The sequence below is a fragment of the Anolis carolinensis genome, chromosome 3 (assembly GCF_035594765.1).
Source record: "Anolis carolinensis isolate JA03-04 chromosome 3, rAnoCar3.1.pri, whole genome shotgun sequence".
Taxonomy (NCBI): domain Eukaryota; kingdom Metazoa; phylum Chordata; class Lepidosauria; order Squamata; family Dactyloidae; genus Anolis; species Anolis carolinensis.
In genome coordinates, this window is record NC_085843.1 from 85,766,590 (window position 1) to 85,784,017 (window position 17,428).

General features: G+C 39.7%; 1 protein-coding gene across 8 annotated transcripts in view; it reads left to right on the forward strand.

Annotated features, from left to right (window-relative positions):
• The window catches only part of bcor (BCL6 corepressor), a 101,438-nt gene that overhangs the window by 63,481 nt on the left and 20,529 nt on the right, over positions 1-17,428 (forward strand). For 5 of the 8 annotated variants that reach the window (XM_008107390.3, XM_008107386.3, XM_008107392.3 and 2 more), the window contains exons 5-10: positions 776-829; positions 1,382-1,565; positions 9,853-10,131; positions 10,480-10,833; positions 13,774-14,102; positions 14,614-14,742. In XM_008107390.3, the coding sequence (XP_008105597.1) occupies positions 776-829; positions 1,382-1,565; positions 9,853-10,131; positions 10,480-10,833; positions 13,774-14,102; positions 14,614-14,742 (1,329 nt within the window). The remainder of the gene's footprint in view (positions 1-775; positions 830-1,381; positions 1,566-9,852; positions 10,132-10,479; positions 10,834-13,773; positions 14,103-14,613; positions 14,743-17,428) is intronic. The other 3 variants (XM_008107394.3, XM_008107395.3, XM_008107393.3) reach the window with 3 other exon arrangements.

Sequence of the window (17,428 nt, forward strand, 5' to 3'; positions counted from 1 at the left end):
AAAAATATTTTGCAAATGGGACTGAAGTCGAAGCATGATATTCATTTCTGTGTCATATATACCTTATATACATAGACCAACAGTAGTTTTATGCACAATGTTTTTAGCAATTTTGTGTACGAAACAAAAGTTTTTGTATATTGAACCATTAGAATCCAAAGGTGTCATTATCTCAGATACTGATGTGGGCAGTTTTGGATTTCAGGGTATTTCAAATTTCTGGATAAGGGTTACTCAACCTGTAGAAGTGTAAGACTACTTTGACACAACTAGCAATAGTAGTTACATATTATTTTAGTTGTATTATGAAGCCAGAGATAGTTGAGCATTTATGAATTATATGTAGTTAACTAGTATTTAAATGATTTAATTTCATAAGCATAACATGTAATAATTAAGGGGGAGATGAAGAATGCATGACCTGTTTATTTACAAGAGGGAAAGATAATTTGTAATAGTTCGCTTGCATTTGCCCAAAATGATAAAACGTAATATATCATACATGGCATTTGATAAAGAGAAATAGCAGCTATAATTTTAGCAAGCTTAGTGCAACTTTTGCAGCAAACCGAAAAGAAAAGCTAGCATAGAGGAGTGGAAGTTAAAGTGAATTTGATGTTGAATGATGGCAAGTATTGTAGGCTACTTTAGCATTTTATGAAAAGGCGAGTTAAGCCAAATTGTTTTGCATTGTTAAGAAAAGACTTAGTTGATGCTTATAAAAATGGATGAAATTATCTAAATGATCCATTGAGTGCCCATTTTAATTACATAGATGGAAGGATTACAAGAGGACAGTATTTTATGTCTACCTGCTGCTTACTGTGAGGTCAGTTCTTCAAATTTTTATTACTAGAATCTTGCATAAACATTTGAGTTAAATTTTCATTTCAAAATACACAGAGGGAAGTTGTGGGCCATGGTCGTCTTTATTCATTGTGTAGTTTTTGTTTTTTTGTTTGTTTTACCCTCAAAATACAATGATTTTAAATATATAATGTGCTATTTACATTTATATATGGAAGAACTGTGTGTGTGTATGTATATATGTACATTTGTGTATAGATACAGTGTACCTTGTATATTCAACACTGATATTTTAAAATACTTTATATGATTTTATAGATATCAAACTGTCGCTTAAGTCCAATTGTTAGTCCAACTAGAGTTGACCCCTTAAATTATTTGCTAGATGGGAAGCCGATCCTTAATTTAAATCCCATTGCTTCAGTGAATTTGCTCTAGTTGGGGCTAGTAATTGGATTTGGGTCCTTGGTTTTGAACAGAACCTTTCCTTTTGGAATTACTTTCATAGAAGGTAAGGTAAAATGAAGTCGGTCTTACTGTGAGATCTGTTTGTTCATATCAATTTTCTTTCTAGCGGGCCATGATGCGCTTCTCAGAGTTGGAGATGAAAGAGAGAGAAGGCCACGTAGCAACCAAAGACCCGGAGGTCTGCAGATTCAGCCAAGCAGACTGGGAAAACTTCAAAGGAAACAATGAAAAGAAACCTAAGTCTGTCACTTTGGAAGATGCCATTGCTGGGCAAAATGACAATGACAGATGTAAGCCATTTTTAAAATGCATTTTGAAGTGTTGCATGCCTCCTTCATCAGTTTGGAGCAAAGCATGGCAGTGCCATAACAGATTTTTAAAGCATACAAATCTGAAAGCCTGCTGCGTAACATGGATGTTTTTTTCCTTGTCAGTAGGCAAAAAAACAATTTTATGTAATGTTGTTTGCTATCTGTAGCTCATTGTTTTTTGCAGACAAAAGTTGTGTGTTCCCTTAGTGTGTTGTCCCTGAGAAAATTACAAACTACTGTCATAGACAGGCAAAAACTAAGATAGGTGATGGATGATCAAATTGAGTAATATAAACGTAAAGTATTCTACTTAATTCTTTGATGTGTATAACTGTTAAGAGTGTAGACTTTGTTTTTGCAGAAAGTTGCTGTATTTTAGCGATCTTTAGCATGAAGTACAATAATGTGTGGCAAGCAGCTCTTTCTTTCATAAAGGATAAGCTTGTCAGCAGCAACCAGTCACACTGGCTTTATAGGATCATAGGAAGTGTGCTGCACAGTGGCATATGGTTGGAGGAACCCAAGCAGGAGCATCCTATAACACTCCTGCCACATAGGCATCAGATTGGCTGTGCTGAAGTCAGAACCTTGGACTCGATAGTCTAAGCCAGCAGACCTCTCCTTATGTTCTCCTCTTCATTTGGTAATCTGATGTCAGACAATTCCTGCAAATATTACAGCATGCTGGGTTTCTACCCACACTGAGTAATTCTGGTGTGACTGAAATGTACCACAAACCAGGATGGGAATTGTGTGGATCTCTAGCTTTTGTTGGATTGAATCTCCCATCCAACTGTATGGGAAGAAATGCTGGAAGCTGCAGCAGGATAGTGACTCTGGCCCCATCTATACTGCCATATAATGTAGATTAATGCAATTTAACTGCATTGAGCTGCATTATATGACAGTATAGACTCATAATGTAGTTCTATGCAGTTAAACTGCATTATGAAACTCCATTATATAGTAGTGTAGGTGGGACCACAGTGTCCATCCCTGATTTCAATTTGGTTAGGGATTAACTTTGTTATTCTTGTATTATGGCTCTGTGCTCCCAACCATTAGTATGATGATAGTTCGAATGAGATTTTGATAATTCCAGCAAAAGCTTCATTGAGTTTTTCTGTAAACTGAAGAATTTGAATTCCAGCCTATTTGTGCCCAATGTTACTGAGATGATACAACATAAAGCCTTTCTTTCTATACAGACGTGGTGTTATATGGCGAGCTTTCCATCTTTTATAGCTAAAGTATTAGGAGTGATCCCAGCGTGAATCAGGGCTGTTGTTTCTATTTGGTGCTCTGTGGAATTGTGGGAAATAGATGGAGAGGGAAAACAGGCTCCATATTTGTGCACTAAAGTTTTGTGGTCGCAGGGAGCAAAGGGTGTCAAAATAGAGGGGTTTGCTTTAGGGCATTTTGAACTTTGAAAGCCTGACAGATACCATCCCAAAGAAAATAAATGTTTGATGCGAACAAATATTCTTTTGCCATGGTGGTAATAGTTCTGTTCTTCAGTGTCACTGTCACTTCTTATGAGCCATCTTGAGAACCATACAGTTGGCTAATGATGATACACAAGCTATTGCTGTGTTCAAGGTCCCAGCTGTAGCACTTTCCCACATATTTTATTCCAGTCTCCGTAGCTCTGTTCTTTTGCTCCTTTCCCTATGGCCCCTTCCCCTACCACAGATACTCAGTTTTTTGGCCACATGGACAATCCTCACGGGGCTCTTTTTTTGGGGACGGACGGACATTTTTCCCTCCACAGTTATTTTGCTACATCTGCAAACACTAATGTGTTCTCAAGTCAAATGATACCAATTTCGTATGTGTGGTTGGTGAATGTGCTTTTGGAGAGGGAGTTTGCTAATAGTAGGTGAAATAAGACAGGGTGGGAGCTTGGTGTTGTAAGTTTCTTAGTGTCCCTGAAAGCATTCTGTGTTTGTTATGGTCAGTCCCTGTAGCATCCAGACCTCCATGGTGATTGAGATTGATGTGTGTGTGCAATTTTTCTGTAATACAAGACTTTATACTTCGTTTTCCCCCCCATCAAATAGTCATTTTGGGAAATGGAGCAGTTCTGTCTGTCTTATCAGTCTGACATCAGATGGAATGTTACTGAGGCCCTTTCCCCAAAATCAACAAGACAAAGCAAAGACAGATGTGCTAAGTAAAAGAGTTTTCATCCTCATCTCATGTAGGGAAAAGGAATTGACTTTGGGTCATGAATTGAGGAAGGGCTGGTCAAGGAACGCAGAAGCAGGAGACTTATTGCTAAATGATACTTTACTCCTCAGTGCAGTGAAGTGGGTTGACTTCAGATGTTGCTTTTTTGTACATTGAAACTCACCATGCATTCTTCCACATGCATGATTGTGTAGGTACTACCTGTGAGATTCAAGTGATTGTTAAATGTCACTGCGACCCCATGTTTTCAGTAGGGGGTTTGCTGAAGCAGGTCAAATCCACCTTGTATCCCTGGTGAACTTATTTTCACGAACAGCTTATCATGAGATCTCTTTTGCTATGGATGATGAAGCTGCCTATATGAAAGAAAACTAAGAAGATGAGTAGAGGAATATAGAAAAAAGACTCACGTCTGAGACTTCTCTCCTTCACACTAAGAATAGGTAAAGTAAAGGTTTCCCCTGACGTTAAGTCCAGTCATGTCTGACTCTGGGGGTTGGTGCTCATCTCCATTTCTAAGCCGAAGAGCTGGCGTTGTCTGTAGACACCTCCAAGGTCATGTGACTGGCATGACTGCATGGAGCGCTGTTACCTTCCCGCCGGAGCAGTACCTATTGATCTACTTATATTGGCATGTTTTCGAACTGCTAGGTTGGCAGAAGCTGGAGCTAACAGCGGGTGCTCACTCCGCTTTCCAGGTTTGAACCTGGGACCTTTCAGTCAAGTTCAGCAGCTCAGCGCTGAGCTGAGGCTCCCTCACTAAGAATAGTTAGGACAAATGTGAATTTAGAGGAGTGTGAAAATAAGTTTTGTTCCTGGTCTCACGAGTACAGATGGAACGGTTGCACTTGGGCAGAGCATCATTCATGCACACAAGACATAGTGCAGATGCAGCTGGCGGCCTCCTCAAGTGCAATCTCAAGCATAGCTAATGCCATAAGGGAGGGGCTGTAAGGCCTACTGGTAATTTCAAGCTTATTTATACCACGTCTGACTCCTTCATTTGATGCAAAGGTGAAATGAGCTGTACACAGGCAGTGATTGTTAATTGGTTTAGCCACCAAGGGTTCACCAAAGTCTTTGTGGTTTCATCCTTAATAATCAATTATTTCTATGCCATCAAGCAAGGTGCTTAAGCGGTGGCATGGTTCCAGCGAAGTGACACAGGTAGTGCAGTGCTATTCCATGTAATGCCAGCAAAATACATGAGAGTAAATTCATTTTATTATTTTTATACTTCAGTGAACCCAAGCAGTTTAGGATTGGGAAGAGGAAGAGGAGAAAAACTTTCCAAGGGCAGGAATAATTCCTTTGGTTTTTGCTTCATTTAAAAATGAAACTTGTAGATAAAGGGGGAAGCTGAGTTTTTTTTAAGACATTGCAATAATATTTTAGTTGAAGAGCACTGTGTACTACACAGCTTGTTTGCCTCCAACTGAAAATGCAAAATGAAGTATAGAAGGCAAACACCTTTAATCCTATTCAGTAATGGTAGTTATAGTACAGATGCTTTGTTGTCAAAATATTCAAAAAGATATTAATGTTAGGTCTGCTTTAGTATGGCTGTCTCTTTGGTACAAATTAATTATTTTATGACTTTAAAACAGACTAATATGGATATATCTTTGGCTAGGAATGTCTTCTTCCCAGTTAGTCTCAATGGTGCTCCTGGAATTCTTCCAGGAAGCGGAGTGAGCTCCCGCTGTTAGCCCCAGCTTCTGCCAACCTAGCAGTTTGAAAACATGCAAATATGATTAGATCAATAGGTAGTGCTCTGGCGGAAAGGTAAGGGCGCTCCATGCAGTCATGCCAGCCACATGACCTTGGAGGTGTCTATGGACAATGCTGGCTCTTCGGCTTAGAAATGGAGATGAGCACCAACCCCCTAGTTATGCCTTGTGTATCACTATGGAAGTAAGTAGAACTTAAGTCATGACTAACTTGTCCCATTGACTTTAGTCGCATTAGTGAATCTGAATCCAAGCACTGTGAAAATAAAGTAGACATTTTTGCAATTTTATTCAGATACAAGTCTCATTTAGACATAGTTCCTGTTGATATGAGTAAATTTGTGTAGGTTTGAAACCTAGGTTCACTGTTCATGGTCTTAGTTGTGAGTAGCAGAGTGATTTGTGCCTCTTTTGTTCAGCTTTTTTGGATAGTAGGCTTCAGATCGTGTGAAAACATTTCCTAAAGAGGGTGTCAAGGTAAGAACTGAAAAACATACTGAAGAAGAGATTAGAATGTGACTTTGTTATTACATTTGGACAAGATAGAGAGCTGCAGCATAAACACGAAGATTCCCATTTCCTGTTTATGTATAATTAGGCAAAGTTAAAACTCATCCATATCTCCAACTGTGGACAGCGAACAGTACTTGAAGGACTATTTTCGTTTTTGCAGTGGAATGCAAGGTTGTGTTTAAATTTTGCGTTATCATGGTGTGGTTGAAGCAGGAAGATCGGGGCAAGAATAAATGGTGTTCGACTTTGTGGTGCTAATTCAAGAAAGGCCAGAAAGCATCTTATTCAGCATGGCTGTAATTAAATAAAAAGCTTGCACAAAACTTGCAGCTACAGCAGATTGATTGTTGCTCGATTGCACAATTTTGTAAAGTCAGGGTTTCCTTTCTGTGTAGATATTTAGGAAATTCTGAACACTTGTGTATGTGTTGGGTGTGTGTATGTGTGAGTGGGATGTTCCTGTTTCCTGCTGGCATTCTTTTCTGGATGGTTCTGGAAGTTAAAAACACAGTTTGGCAACATTATTCTTTTTGGCTACAGCTCCTAGAATCTCCAACCAGTATGTAGTTTTAAAAAAGTAACTTCTCCAAAGTCTGTGGGAAACTGATGAGGGAACTTAGTGGTGGTGTCACGCCCGCCTCCCCCTGCAGCATTTGAGGTAGAATAATATAAAATGTCACAGATATTGCTAGTTAGTGGAATCACAGTGCAGCAATCCATCTTATGCGATGTGTGACTGGCTTATGTTTGGTCCTGTGTGGTTTTGCATGCTTGTATTTGTTTGGTTCTTTTGAACATCGAGGAAGTATTTCTCCTAGTCCCGATTCAGACTGAATGATTTCCTATGCTTAATCCCCATCTCTTTCTCATGGCTTTTTTTTACTTCTGTGTTTTATTTTGATTATGCAAAGGCATGGTACTAAAACCTGTTGTGTTGGGGTGGAATTTAGTAGCTGTGTGTATGAATTGTCTTAGTTTTGGATTTGGATCTGGATTACAGATATGAATCAACCCACTGTTGTGTAGACACAGTTAACAGGAGGAGGAGATGGCAGAAATTTATTCAGCAGTTTTTTCTTCTCTTTTCAAAAAAAGTTTAGGTCAAAAACAGGTTAGCAACTTTGAGTTTAATCCGTTTGAAGTTTACTTGAACTTTTATTCAAGGCCTCACTGGAACAAATGCGGGTTACTTGGGAGTCTTACATGATGGATGAGTACTTTCGTGTTTTACTTAAATAGTCGGTCTATTAGTGTGAGTCCAGTAGGTCAAAACTTTGCATGTAGCTGTTTATTAATAGGCCTAATTTAACACTCCTCTCCAATTTTTTTACTTATTATTTAGAATGCAAATTTTTTTCTGGTCCAATGTCTCAACATTAACTACTTTCAGGAATCTTATTAGTATTCATTACAGAGTCTTAACACAAAGTGAGAGCGAATGCTTTCTTCCAGCAGCTTGTGTGGGGCATATAAATATAAATGAATATAAATGAAGCACCATAATAGACCTTTATTTCAGATGAATATAAGAGTAGTATTTATCTTTTTTCCAGATTTGGGGCACTGGGTCTTGCAGATTTGATCCAGTAACTGTTATGCACACCTTAGTGTTTATTTACTTAAGTCAATTTTTTCACTCAAAGTGCTATTCTGTATTTCCATACTCTCTTATGAAAATGTCTTGCACTTAAAAATCACCTAGAACTTAGAAGCCCCTGGTGGTGCAATGGGTTAAACCCTTGTGCCAGCAGGACTGCTGACCAAAAGGTTGGAGGTTCGAATCCGGGGAGTGGGGTGAGCTCCCATCTGTCAGCTCCAGCTTCTCATGTGGGACATGAGAGAAGCCTCCCACAGGATGGTAAAACATCCGTCATCCCCTAGGCAATGTCCTTACAGACGGCCAATTCTTTCACACCAGAAGTGACTTGCAGTTTCTCACGTCGCTCCTGACTCGAAAAAACAAAACAAAAACTAAACCTAGAACTAAAGCAAAGATGGCATTTACAACATTGGTTTGGATGATAGGTCATAATGAACTCATCCAAACATAATTGTTATGCCTTAATTTTTTTCTGTTTACCCCATAATCCAAACACATGTCAAGCCCAGAACTGTACGTATGCTGTTGCAGCACAACTGACATTATTGTGATGTGAGGAAAAAAAAGAGAAATGGTCAGGGCAGTCTGATAAACATTGGCTTAAATCCATTTGCTAGTCCTAGCTAAAGTTGATCTATTAAATCCATTACTGAATGGTAACTCAACACCTAGTAGATTAGTTGGTCTACTCAAATGGGGCTAGCTTTTCGATTTAAGTCATAATCTACATAGCAGTCAGACTAACCACATTAACATTAAAGATGATGCAGATTCCTTGTTTTTTATACAATAAATTTCACCATTAATTCAGTTGCTTGCAGAAGTAGACTCAGTTTATGTTTCCTTTTTTAAAAACTTCTTTGCTGAGTTTAAAAACTATTCTAAGCCTGCCTTTGGAACTAGCAGGTATCAGCCAAACATTTTAAGAAGTATGTTGAAGATAAGCCATGTGAGCAAATGGAAGAGTAGGAAGTTAGGAGGTGATAAGATGGATAGGATAAATTAGAAGAGGAATGTGTGGGGGAGATGGGACAAAGAAGGAAGACAGGAGGCAGATATGAAAAGGGAGAAAGTTCAGCTGCAGTCTTCAAACAACACAGGAAAAGAAGAACTCGAGAAAAGAAAGCATATAGGAAGGAGTCAGAAGTCTAAGCAAAAAAGACATTTTCCCCTTAAGCAAAGGAGTGCATAACATTTCAGGTTTAAGATGAGGTTTCTTCTTATTCATTGTTAAGCTGGAGCTTTTCCTTGGGAACTGTTGAGGGATGCATCTATTAACCAACAAGAATTAACCAACAACAATACCTATATGGGATATGTTCTTGGTTAGGTTTAAGGTTAAGAATAAGCTTTAAGATATAAAATGTTCAGGATTTCAAAGCCTACACATGGGTGTTGTAATTATGTAAAATAGGAAACCTATATAATTGTGAAAGAGGAGTTTGAGTATAATGTTCTAACTATGCTAATAATGCCTCTACATGTGTGCAGAGATTACAAAAATGATTTCTTTGTGCTACAATTTTGAGAATCCCTTAACTAGCATGTCCAGATTATTTCCCCATATCTGTGCATGGATATGGACAACACTTTCAAAATAGTTTGAATGCTCATTTTCTGGGGGCGGGTGAATGGAAGACCTTTAAAAAAATCGCAGAAAACTATTCATTCTGAAAAAAGTAGTCAAGTGGCAGTCATCCACTTGAATTGTATTTGTATCAGAAGTGGACCAAATCTGAGGTATTTTTAGAGCTATTTGTTATTTTGCAACATTGAGGAAATGATCTAGAATGATTTCTCCTAGCAAGTGTAGTGTAGTGGTTTGAGCATCGGCCTGTGACTTCAGAAACTAGGGTTCAAAACTCTGTTGACCTTGGGCAAGTCACATTTTCACAGCCTCAGAAGAAGCAAAGGTAAATGCACTCTGAACAAATCTTGTGGAGAAAACGCTGTGATACATTCATCTTTGGTTGTCATAAGTCAGAAATTACTTGAAAGCACATAACAACTACTTCCTCGGAAAATGTTACAATATTTTGAACAACTTGGTTTTCCTATTGGCTCTTGTTTGCATCTTTTTAAATAGCTTTCCTTTTAAGAAACTGTACCTTAGATATATATTTGGTATGTGTCAGAAATAAAAGTTTGGCATAAAATTATTTTTTCTGTTAGAGATCAATCAGTTTATTTTTTCACAACCAATGTGGGATTTTTTGTTGTTGTCCTTTTACAGGCGACTTCAGTAATCCAGAGAGTGCCCAAGAGCACAGGTTTGAAGCTCAAGAGGATAAATTTTCTCCAGCAGATATTTGTTCGGAGGGACTTGCTGTACATGAAAAGGCAAGTGACCAGCTTACGGAAGATGTCAGCCAGGCACCTTGCCCACATCTGGACAGAAAACGAAAACATTCTGGTGAGCAAATACAGAATGACGGAAGCTTGAAAGAAAACTTGGTAGAGGAGCTGGAAGACGAATTTGCACCAAAAGCAAAAAACCAGAAGATATCCAAAGGTAACCAGACCCAGTTGGCAACCCTTCAGGCATGGCTTGTGAAATGAACCCACTCTTTAAATTAACCTAAGTCTGTTTATGACCTTGATTGTGCAAATCCTAAGTACTCACCTGAATGATGTTTGGGTTTACCTTAACAGTAAAAGACTAGTCATTGGACAATGTAATAGTTGGACAATGCAAATGGCTCTAGTGCATGCAACCCCCTAACTGAGCTAATTGCTTTTTTATTAAAAAATGCATAGTGTGGTGGTGAAGCAGAAAACAAAATATGCCCCCACAAGTGAACTATAGCTTTTGTTTCGAGATGAGGGCCTTTTGATTAATTTTTAGTTATTTTTCCATTAGATGACTGGCCTGAGAGGGAAATGACAAACAATTCCTCTAACCACTTAGAAGAGCCCAATTGTAATGAGGTGACCAACCTGAAGGTGTGCATTGAATTAACAGGGCTCCATCCCAAAAAGCAGCGTCACCTGCAGCATCTTAGGGAACTATGGGAGCAGCAGGTGTCACCAGAGAGATCCCCACCCGGCAAGTTGGGCCGGCAAAGCAGGAAAGATTTAGCTGAGGCTGTTCAGCCCGAGGCCACTGCAAAGGTCAAAGACTGCACAGAAGAAAGGCACACCAAGAAAAGGTCAGAGGTCAAAAGCAATAGAAGTTGGTCTGAAGAGTCCCTCAAAACCAGTGACAATGAACAAGGTATGCAGAGATTACTAGGGACATTCTAGCATTACTTAGAGACGCATGCTGCCACCCGTGCTAAGAGGTTGCTAGTAGTTTTCTTTCGGGTAAAAGTATTATATATAGTATAAAAATTTTATTGTTATGGAAACTCTTTAAGTGCCACTATTAAAATTCACTTGTGCTTGCTTTGCCAACTTTTTTTGTGTGGTGTTAATTATATTTTAAAGCCACATGCTAGATGTATGTGTGTTTGTGTGTACATATAGTATTCATATTGTTTGGGAATGGCTTTAACTTTTAATATGTATGTATAATGGGCTACTAAATTTGAGTAGATTAGGCAATGTATGAAAAATTCCAAATCTTCAGAGCTTACGAGAATAGGCTGCTTATGAACTTGGGCTCGCTGTGTGTGTGCATTTTTTGGAGCTGACTTGCGGCAAAAGGAGATGGCTTGTATTCCATTCTTTTTCTGTGGGGAGAAGTGACAAATATTTCCAGTCATTTACATTCTGCAGGCAAATTGAGAATAGCTGAGGCCTCTGTTCAGCCTCAAAAATTGTGCAATATGCTGCAGTACTTATTAACAATTATAAGGTATTTTGGGGCAACACTGACATCACTATCATTCATCTCTCTAATATGGGAGCAAGCCTTTAGGAAAAGATTTTTGGAACCTGACTTTGGGAATAGATAGACAGTGACACTGCTACTGGTAAGCCTTGGGGGAAATTAGCAGCTGCTTCTGTGCTTGAAGGCTTACCTGGATGTGTTCTATAGTCCAGGAAGCTCAGGCTGGTGGCTGCAATAGGGCTGTTGCCTTAGATGGCTCACATGGCTAGTAGGCATTAGGGAGAACAATTAGTATGGTAGAGTCTCACTTATCCAACATAATCGGGCCGGCAGAACGTTGGATAAGCGAATATGTTGGATAATAAGGAGAGATGAAGGAGAAGCCAATTAAACATCAAATTAGGTTATAATTTTACAAATTAAGCACCAAAACATCATGTTATACAACAAATTTGACAGAAAAAGTAGTTCAATATGCAGTAATACTATGTAGTAATTACTGTATTTATGAATTTAGCACCAAAAATCACGACATATTGAAAACATTGACTACAAAAATGCATTGGATAATCCAGAACGTTGGATAAGCGAATGTTGGATAAGTGAGACTCTACTGTATTAAATTAACCTAGGGCCCCCAAGATCTGAGGCCAGACCTGCTTTACATCCATTTCTCAAAGAGGTCAGCAGTATATACGTCAATAAAAAGGCCAAGAATGTATTTCTCTCTACTACAGCTTCAGAGTTCTAGACAATGTGTTTGACATTGGTTTGAGCCAACAGAGTCAGCCGACAAACCAAAGGGCTGGCCATCTTCTCCAAAAAGCTTCTCAGTTTTTGTGGAGAGCAAAATGAGACCTCCTTCTTAGGCAGACAGACCCAAATGCCATGGGTCTAGACCAGGTACAGGCAAACTTTAGCCCTCCAGGCGTTTTGGACTTTAACTCCCACAATTCCTAACAGCTTCATGCCCTTTCCTTTCCCCCATGCCTGGTTTAGACACAGTTTCCGAACCATTTTTTTGTTGCTTCATCTTTTAGATTGAAGCAATCTTAATTTGACATGATATCTCTTCAGATTCTAAAAAAATCTTTATTTAAAATGCCCCTTAGTCATTCATTCAATTCAATAGATAATTGGATCTACTGATCCCTTTTAGATCCAAATGGGCTTTAATTTTTGATAGTTTTCATCCACAAAATAACCAAATTAACAAATCTATTATTAAAATCTTTGTTATCTTACCACATTTTTGTCATGATTTCCCCTCCTCAAGCATGGCCACAAGGGTATTACAAAAGTGTAATGAACCTTAACTATGAGAAGGTATTTTGGTATTTTTGAGCAACTAAAATGGTCATGCAGGGTCAATGTATTTAGATTCCAGTTGGATTAAATATATGGCATCCTTGCAAGACAGCAGGTACTGAAATTTAGGCATTCGTGAAGTACCAGAGAGAAGAGGCAAAACTAGTAGAAAGCCATACAACCTCAAGAAATAGCCATCTGGATCCATGCGCCTATTGTGCTGCAAGAAGCATGCTACTTTTCGGTGTACAAAGGGAGACTTAAAAGGCAGAAATGGGAACTAAGGTCTTGAATACCATTTCTGCCTTTTGGAATTAATGTCCTCATCCTTACAATTTTGTGTCCTGCTGCTGTCCAGAAAATCAAAAGCAGGCTTCCCGAAGCAAAAAGGGCACTTCTTTTCCTGAAAAAGCAGTGTATTTCTGTGTTGTCAAAGGCTTTCATGGCCGGAATCACTGGGTTGTTGTGAATTTTGCGGGCTGTATGGCCATGTTCCAGAAGCATTCTCTCCTGACGTTTCACCCACATCTAGGGCAGGCATCCTCACAACCTCTGAAGATTCCTGCCATAGATGTGGGCAAAATGTCAGGAGGAGTGCTTCTAGAAAACTCAAAACAACCCAGAGTATTTCTGTTTTTGTAGAATAAGGTTAAAGGTAAGGAAGCCACTTTTCTCATTTGCACCCACAGAAAGTAATACTTTGAGTGAGTAATTTCTCATCTATATTGCCTCTGTGACCAGATGTTGAAGTGCTTTGTCTGGTTGTGTACTATTCTTAGACATCAGTGTTTTTGATGAAAGTTTGCTTTAGTTCCTCACCATTTGTCATACTAATTAATGCTGTTGTGAACTAAAGTCCAAAATATCTCAACGTTGGGGAGAGCAAGTGGGGGGGGGGGTATATGAACCCATTTAGTGGGATAACATTTCCAGTTCAACTATAGAATTCTTATGCTATTAATGCAATGCAAATATAAAAGTTGTATATTTCTTAACAAAGAAGGCCTTGAATTACAATAGTGTGTGTGTCTTTAAGCATACCATGCAATGTGCAATTCCTTTCCTCCCATCTAGGTATTCCGCTATTCCCAGCATCTCCGCATATGAAGAATCTTTCATCCCCCAATACAAACAGCAAAAGGCAAATTCATCCAAGCTGTATTCCAGCTTCAAGGTTGGCTGCCAAGCAGCAGAAAATTAAAGAAAACTGGAAGACAGATGTGCTGTGCACAGACGAAGAAGAGGATTTCCAAGCTGCATCCCTGCTGCAGAAACACAGCGATTGTGAGAAACCACCAGGGAAGCGTCAGTGTAAAACAAAACATTTGGCACTGCAGGAGAGGAGAAGGAGGTCATCACTGACAGGGGATGACATTACAGATATTGAGAGCGCAGAGGAGAAGGTATTTGTATTTCGACTCTGGTGGCTACTAACATTAGTTTTGGTGAAGAGAGCCAGTTTAAATTCTTAATATGTCTTCTTGCATAGTTAACATTATTTTCCAAACTCTTCCTGTTTTCTTTAAAAAAGTATTCTTCCGTGCTGCAGGGCTTGGTTCACTTTACTCCAGGATACATTTCATATATTTGTGTAACTCTTGGATTAACCATCTGTTCTTTGAGGATTTTGACCTCAAAGTTTTAAATGGAGCAAATCCAGAAGATGCCTTTGAACTGAATAAGCAAGAGGGGAAGATGTTTCCAGTGAATTATTAAGGGTGGAGGTGTGGAATGCTTTTGACAGGTCATAGTTAATGAGGGGAACCTGGAGGCGACCAGAGGCTCTTTCAGATGGGACTGACTCTTCACCAGTCAAATCACATGAGCGGGCCTTGTGCGATCGCCTGCAGCAGCGGTAATAGCAGTAGCAGTAGCTGAATCCCTCATTATTGCCTGTCTCTTCAACCCTCGCAGCTGCAGACTGGAAGCACCCCTCAGGAGACTACGCCAAGCCGTCCCATGCCGCCGGAAGCCCGAAGGCTTATTGTCAATAAAAATGCTGGAGAAACTCTTCTGCAAAGGGCAGCTCGACTGGGATACGAGGCAAGCATTGTTCTTTCTTCTCTCTTTCTTTCTTTCTTTCTTTCTTTCTTTCTTTCTTTCTTTCTTTCTTTCAAGTTCTCTATTTTGAATTGGAACACGAGGAGATGCTTGGTGTCACATATGATTTTAATTGTGCACATGTTTAGAGTCTCTCTTTGTGTCCCTTCTCCACATGGTGGAATATCTTGAGGCTCTCTGTTCTGTTTCTTCAATCAAGCGCGCAATTAGTATATGTTGTGAGTGGGGTGAGGAGAGAAGCCATATAAACTCCTGTAATTTAATAACCTTCAACCTGAATAGGTGCTTGTCAGTGCCAATAAGAATTCAGAACATGATGTATTTGGCCAGGCTGGAGTCCTGAATAAGTAGCCCAGGGTATGTGGAGGGTAGGCATACATATACTGTTATGAAGCCAAGGCAAGCATTTATGAAGGAGTGTTAATGACTTGCATGGCTTGGGCAGTGCAAACGTACAAACATGCTTTGTTTTCAGTTTGTTTTTAAACATTGCATTTTCAATGTGTTTGGAGAGTTACTCCCATGTTAGCAAAATACAGAATGCAGTTTATAGTTGGTAAACATCTAGGGGCAATAGATCTCAATGGGCAATGGACTGTCTTTGTAAGGTTTAAATAATCATCCACACAACTAACCCAGATGGATGGTATTAGGAAAGTCGCTTTGCAATTGTGGCTTTTGAAATAGAAGTGTCTGTTGTTGGATACTGGTTTTTTTTGGGAGACTGCATACATTTTTTAGACATTGGACACTGCTTGTGAAAATGATTCATTTTTTTCTCATAAAATTCCCAACACAAGTTGTTGTAATGGAAAAGTTTTGTTCATTTCAGCTTGTGGCAGAAAACAAAAGGGGGAAAAAGTAAGAAAAAGAGAGATTTTGTGCTGCTTAGTCAAAAGCAAAGCATTCTGAAAATTAAAAAATGTGAGCAGATTTGCTCTAAGATTTTAATCATGAGACAACCAACTTACTACACCATAATTTTTTGATTAGACTCAAAGCTAGTTTCAGTGTACTGAAGCTTTTGCTGTGAAGCTAAACAGAATATTAGATAGTGATCCAAATGATTGGCAATATATGGCTTCTTGTGTAGCAGAGCATAGATGCAAACCTCAGTGAAGAATGTGCTCCAGGCTTTAGATTTAATGGGCTTCAGGCAGCATCTTACTCCTTTCTCCTTAGCTATGTAATTGGATTATTTTTATAGTAAAATTGGTACATTTTATCAGAAGGGGAAAAGTAAAAGGCCAGCCAAAAAGTGGGTTAGGGAGAGCACTCATATGTGGAAACACAAACTGCCTCATAATATGGCCATAATAGTTCTGTTGTAGACCAACAAGGCATTCATTCAGCATCTCATATGTATAAAATCGCTAATATGTTAAGACTATAGAGGTTAGATCAAGCAAGATTTCCTAACAGTTTAACAAGACTTCCTGGCTCTTTCCAGTTTTCCTTGTGGATCAGTTATTGGGGGGTTTTTTTTGTTGTCAAGAGCAACTTGAGAAACTGCAAGTCGCTTCTGATGTGAGAGAATTGGCCATCTGCAAGGCTGTTGCCCATGGGATGCCGGGATGTTTGATGTTTTACCATCCTTTTGGGAGGCTTCTGTCATGTCCCCGCACGGGGAGGTGGAGCTGACAGAGGGAGCTCACCTGGCTCTTCCCGGATTTGAACTACCGACCTATTGGCCAGAAGTTTTGCAGGCACTAGGGTTTAATCCATTGCGCCACCGGGGGCTCCTAGTTATTGGGTAAGAGTTGCTTAAAACCTGGTGATTAGTTCCACCTAAAGTAAAACCCTTTGAATCAGTGGGTTGACTCAGCTTGTTGATTCACTGGTACAGTTCTAGTATGGACTAGCATATAACATCCTGGCCAGTGTAATAGGAGCTGTGAAGACAGAAAGATGGGTAAAAGGATAGTTGTCTTTTTGTCCTAAGCCAGTTTAAGCATTTCGTCTTGTCTCCCTGTAGTAGTAACAGCAAAGGCAGTTGTGTTGGTAGGGTTAGAGTTCAGCAGAGTGTATGTTTGGCATGCGAGGTCCATTAAGGGGTCCCCAAAGAACCACCGGGAACAGTTAGAAATGGTGGGGTGAGGGAGAAGTCAGCCCAAACATGGATATGTTCATGCTCTGGTATCAGCTGCCAAAACATAAAATCCATGGTCAGTAAAGGGAAATGAAAGGGAGCAAACCTGGAGATTTGTTTTGAATGTTATTAGCCACATGAATGCAGTAAAATATTTTGGAAGAACCCCTTGTTTGACATCTGGTGAGCTTATGGGGGTATGGGTAGGAAAGAGCAACCAGAATAGAGAAAAAGAGCAGCGAGTATGTGTCTGTGTATGGGGAGTGGGGAGGGAAGCGTTCGCCTCCTTATGCCTGTGGCTCCTTTGAGCCTCACAATATGCTTGCTGTGAGGCAGTATGGAACATCGTGACAGGCAGAAAGGTGCATGGAGAGCTTTCTACATCCTTCCTTTGACCCATCCTTGCTTCTGTTGGCATGGTGGCAAGGAAGGCTGTGGCAGGAGACAGCTTTCTAAGCCAGCTTTGGCAGATGATGTCATGCCAAGGGAGGAGAGCAGTGGGTGGGTGGGATGGAGGAAGGAGGGTTAGCTACAGACTTCCTTTCAGTCTCTTTGCCTGCCTCTCTTCTGCCCGCGTCC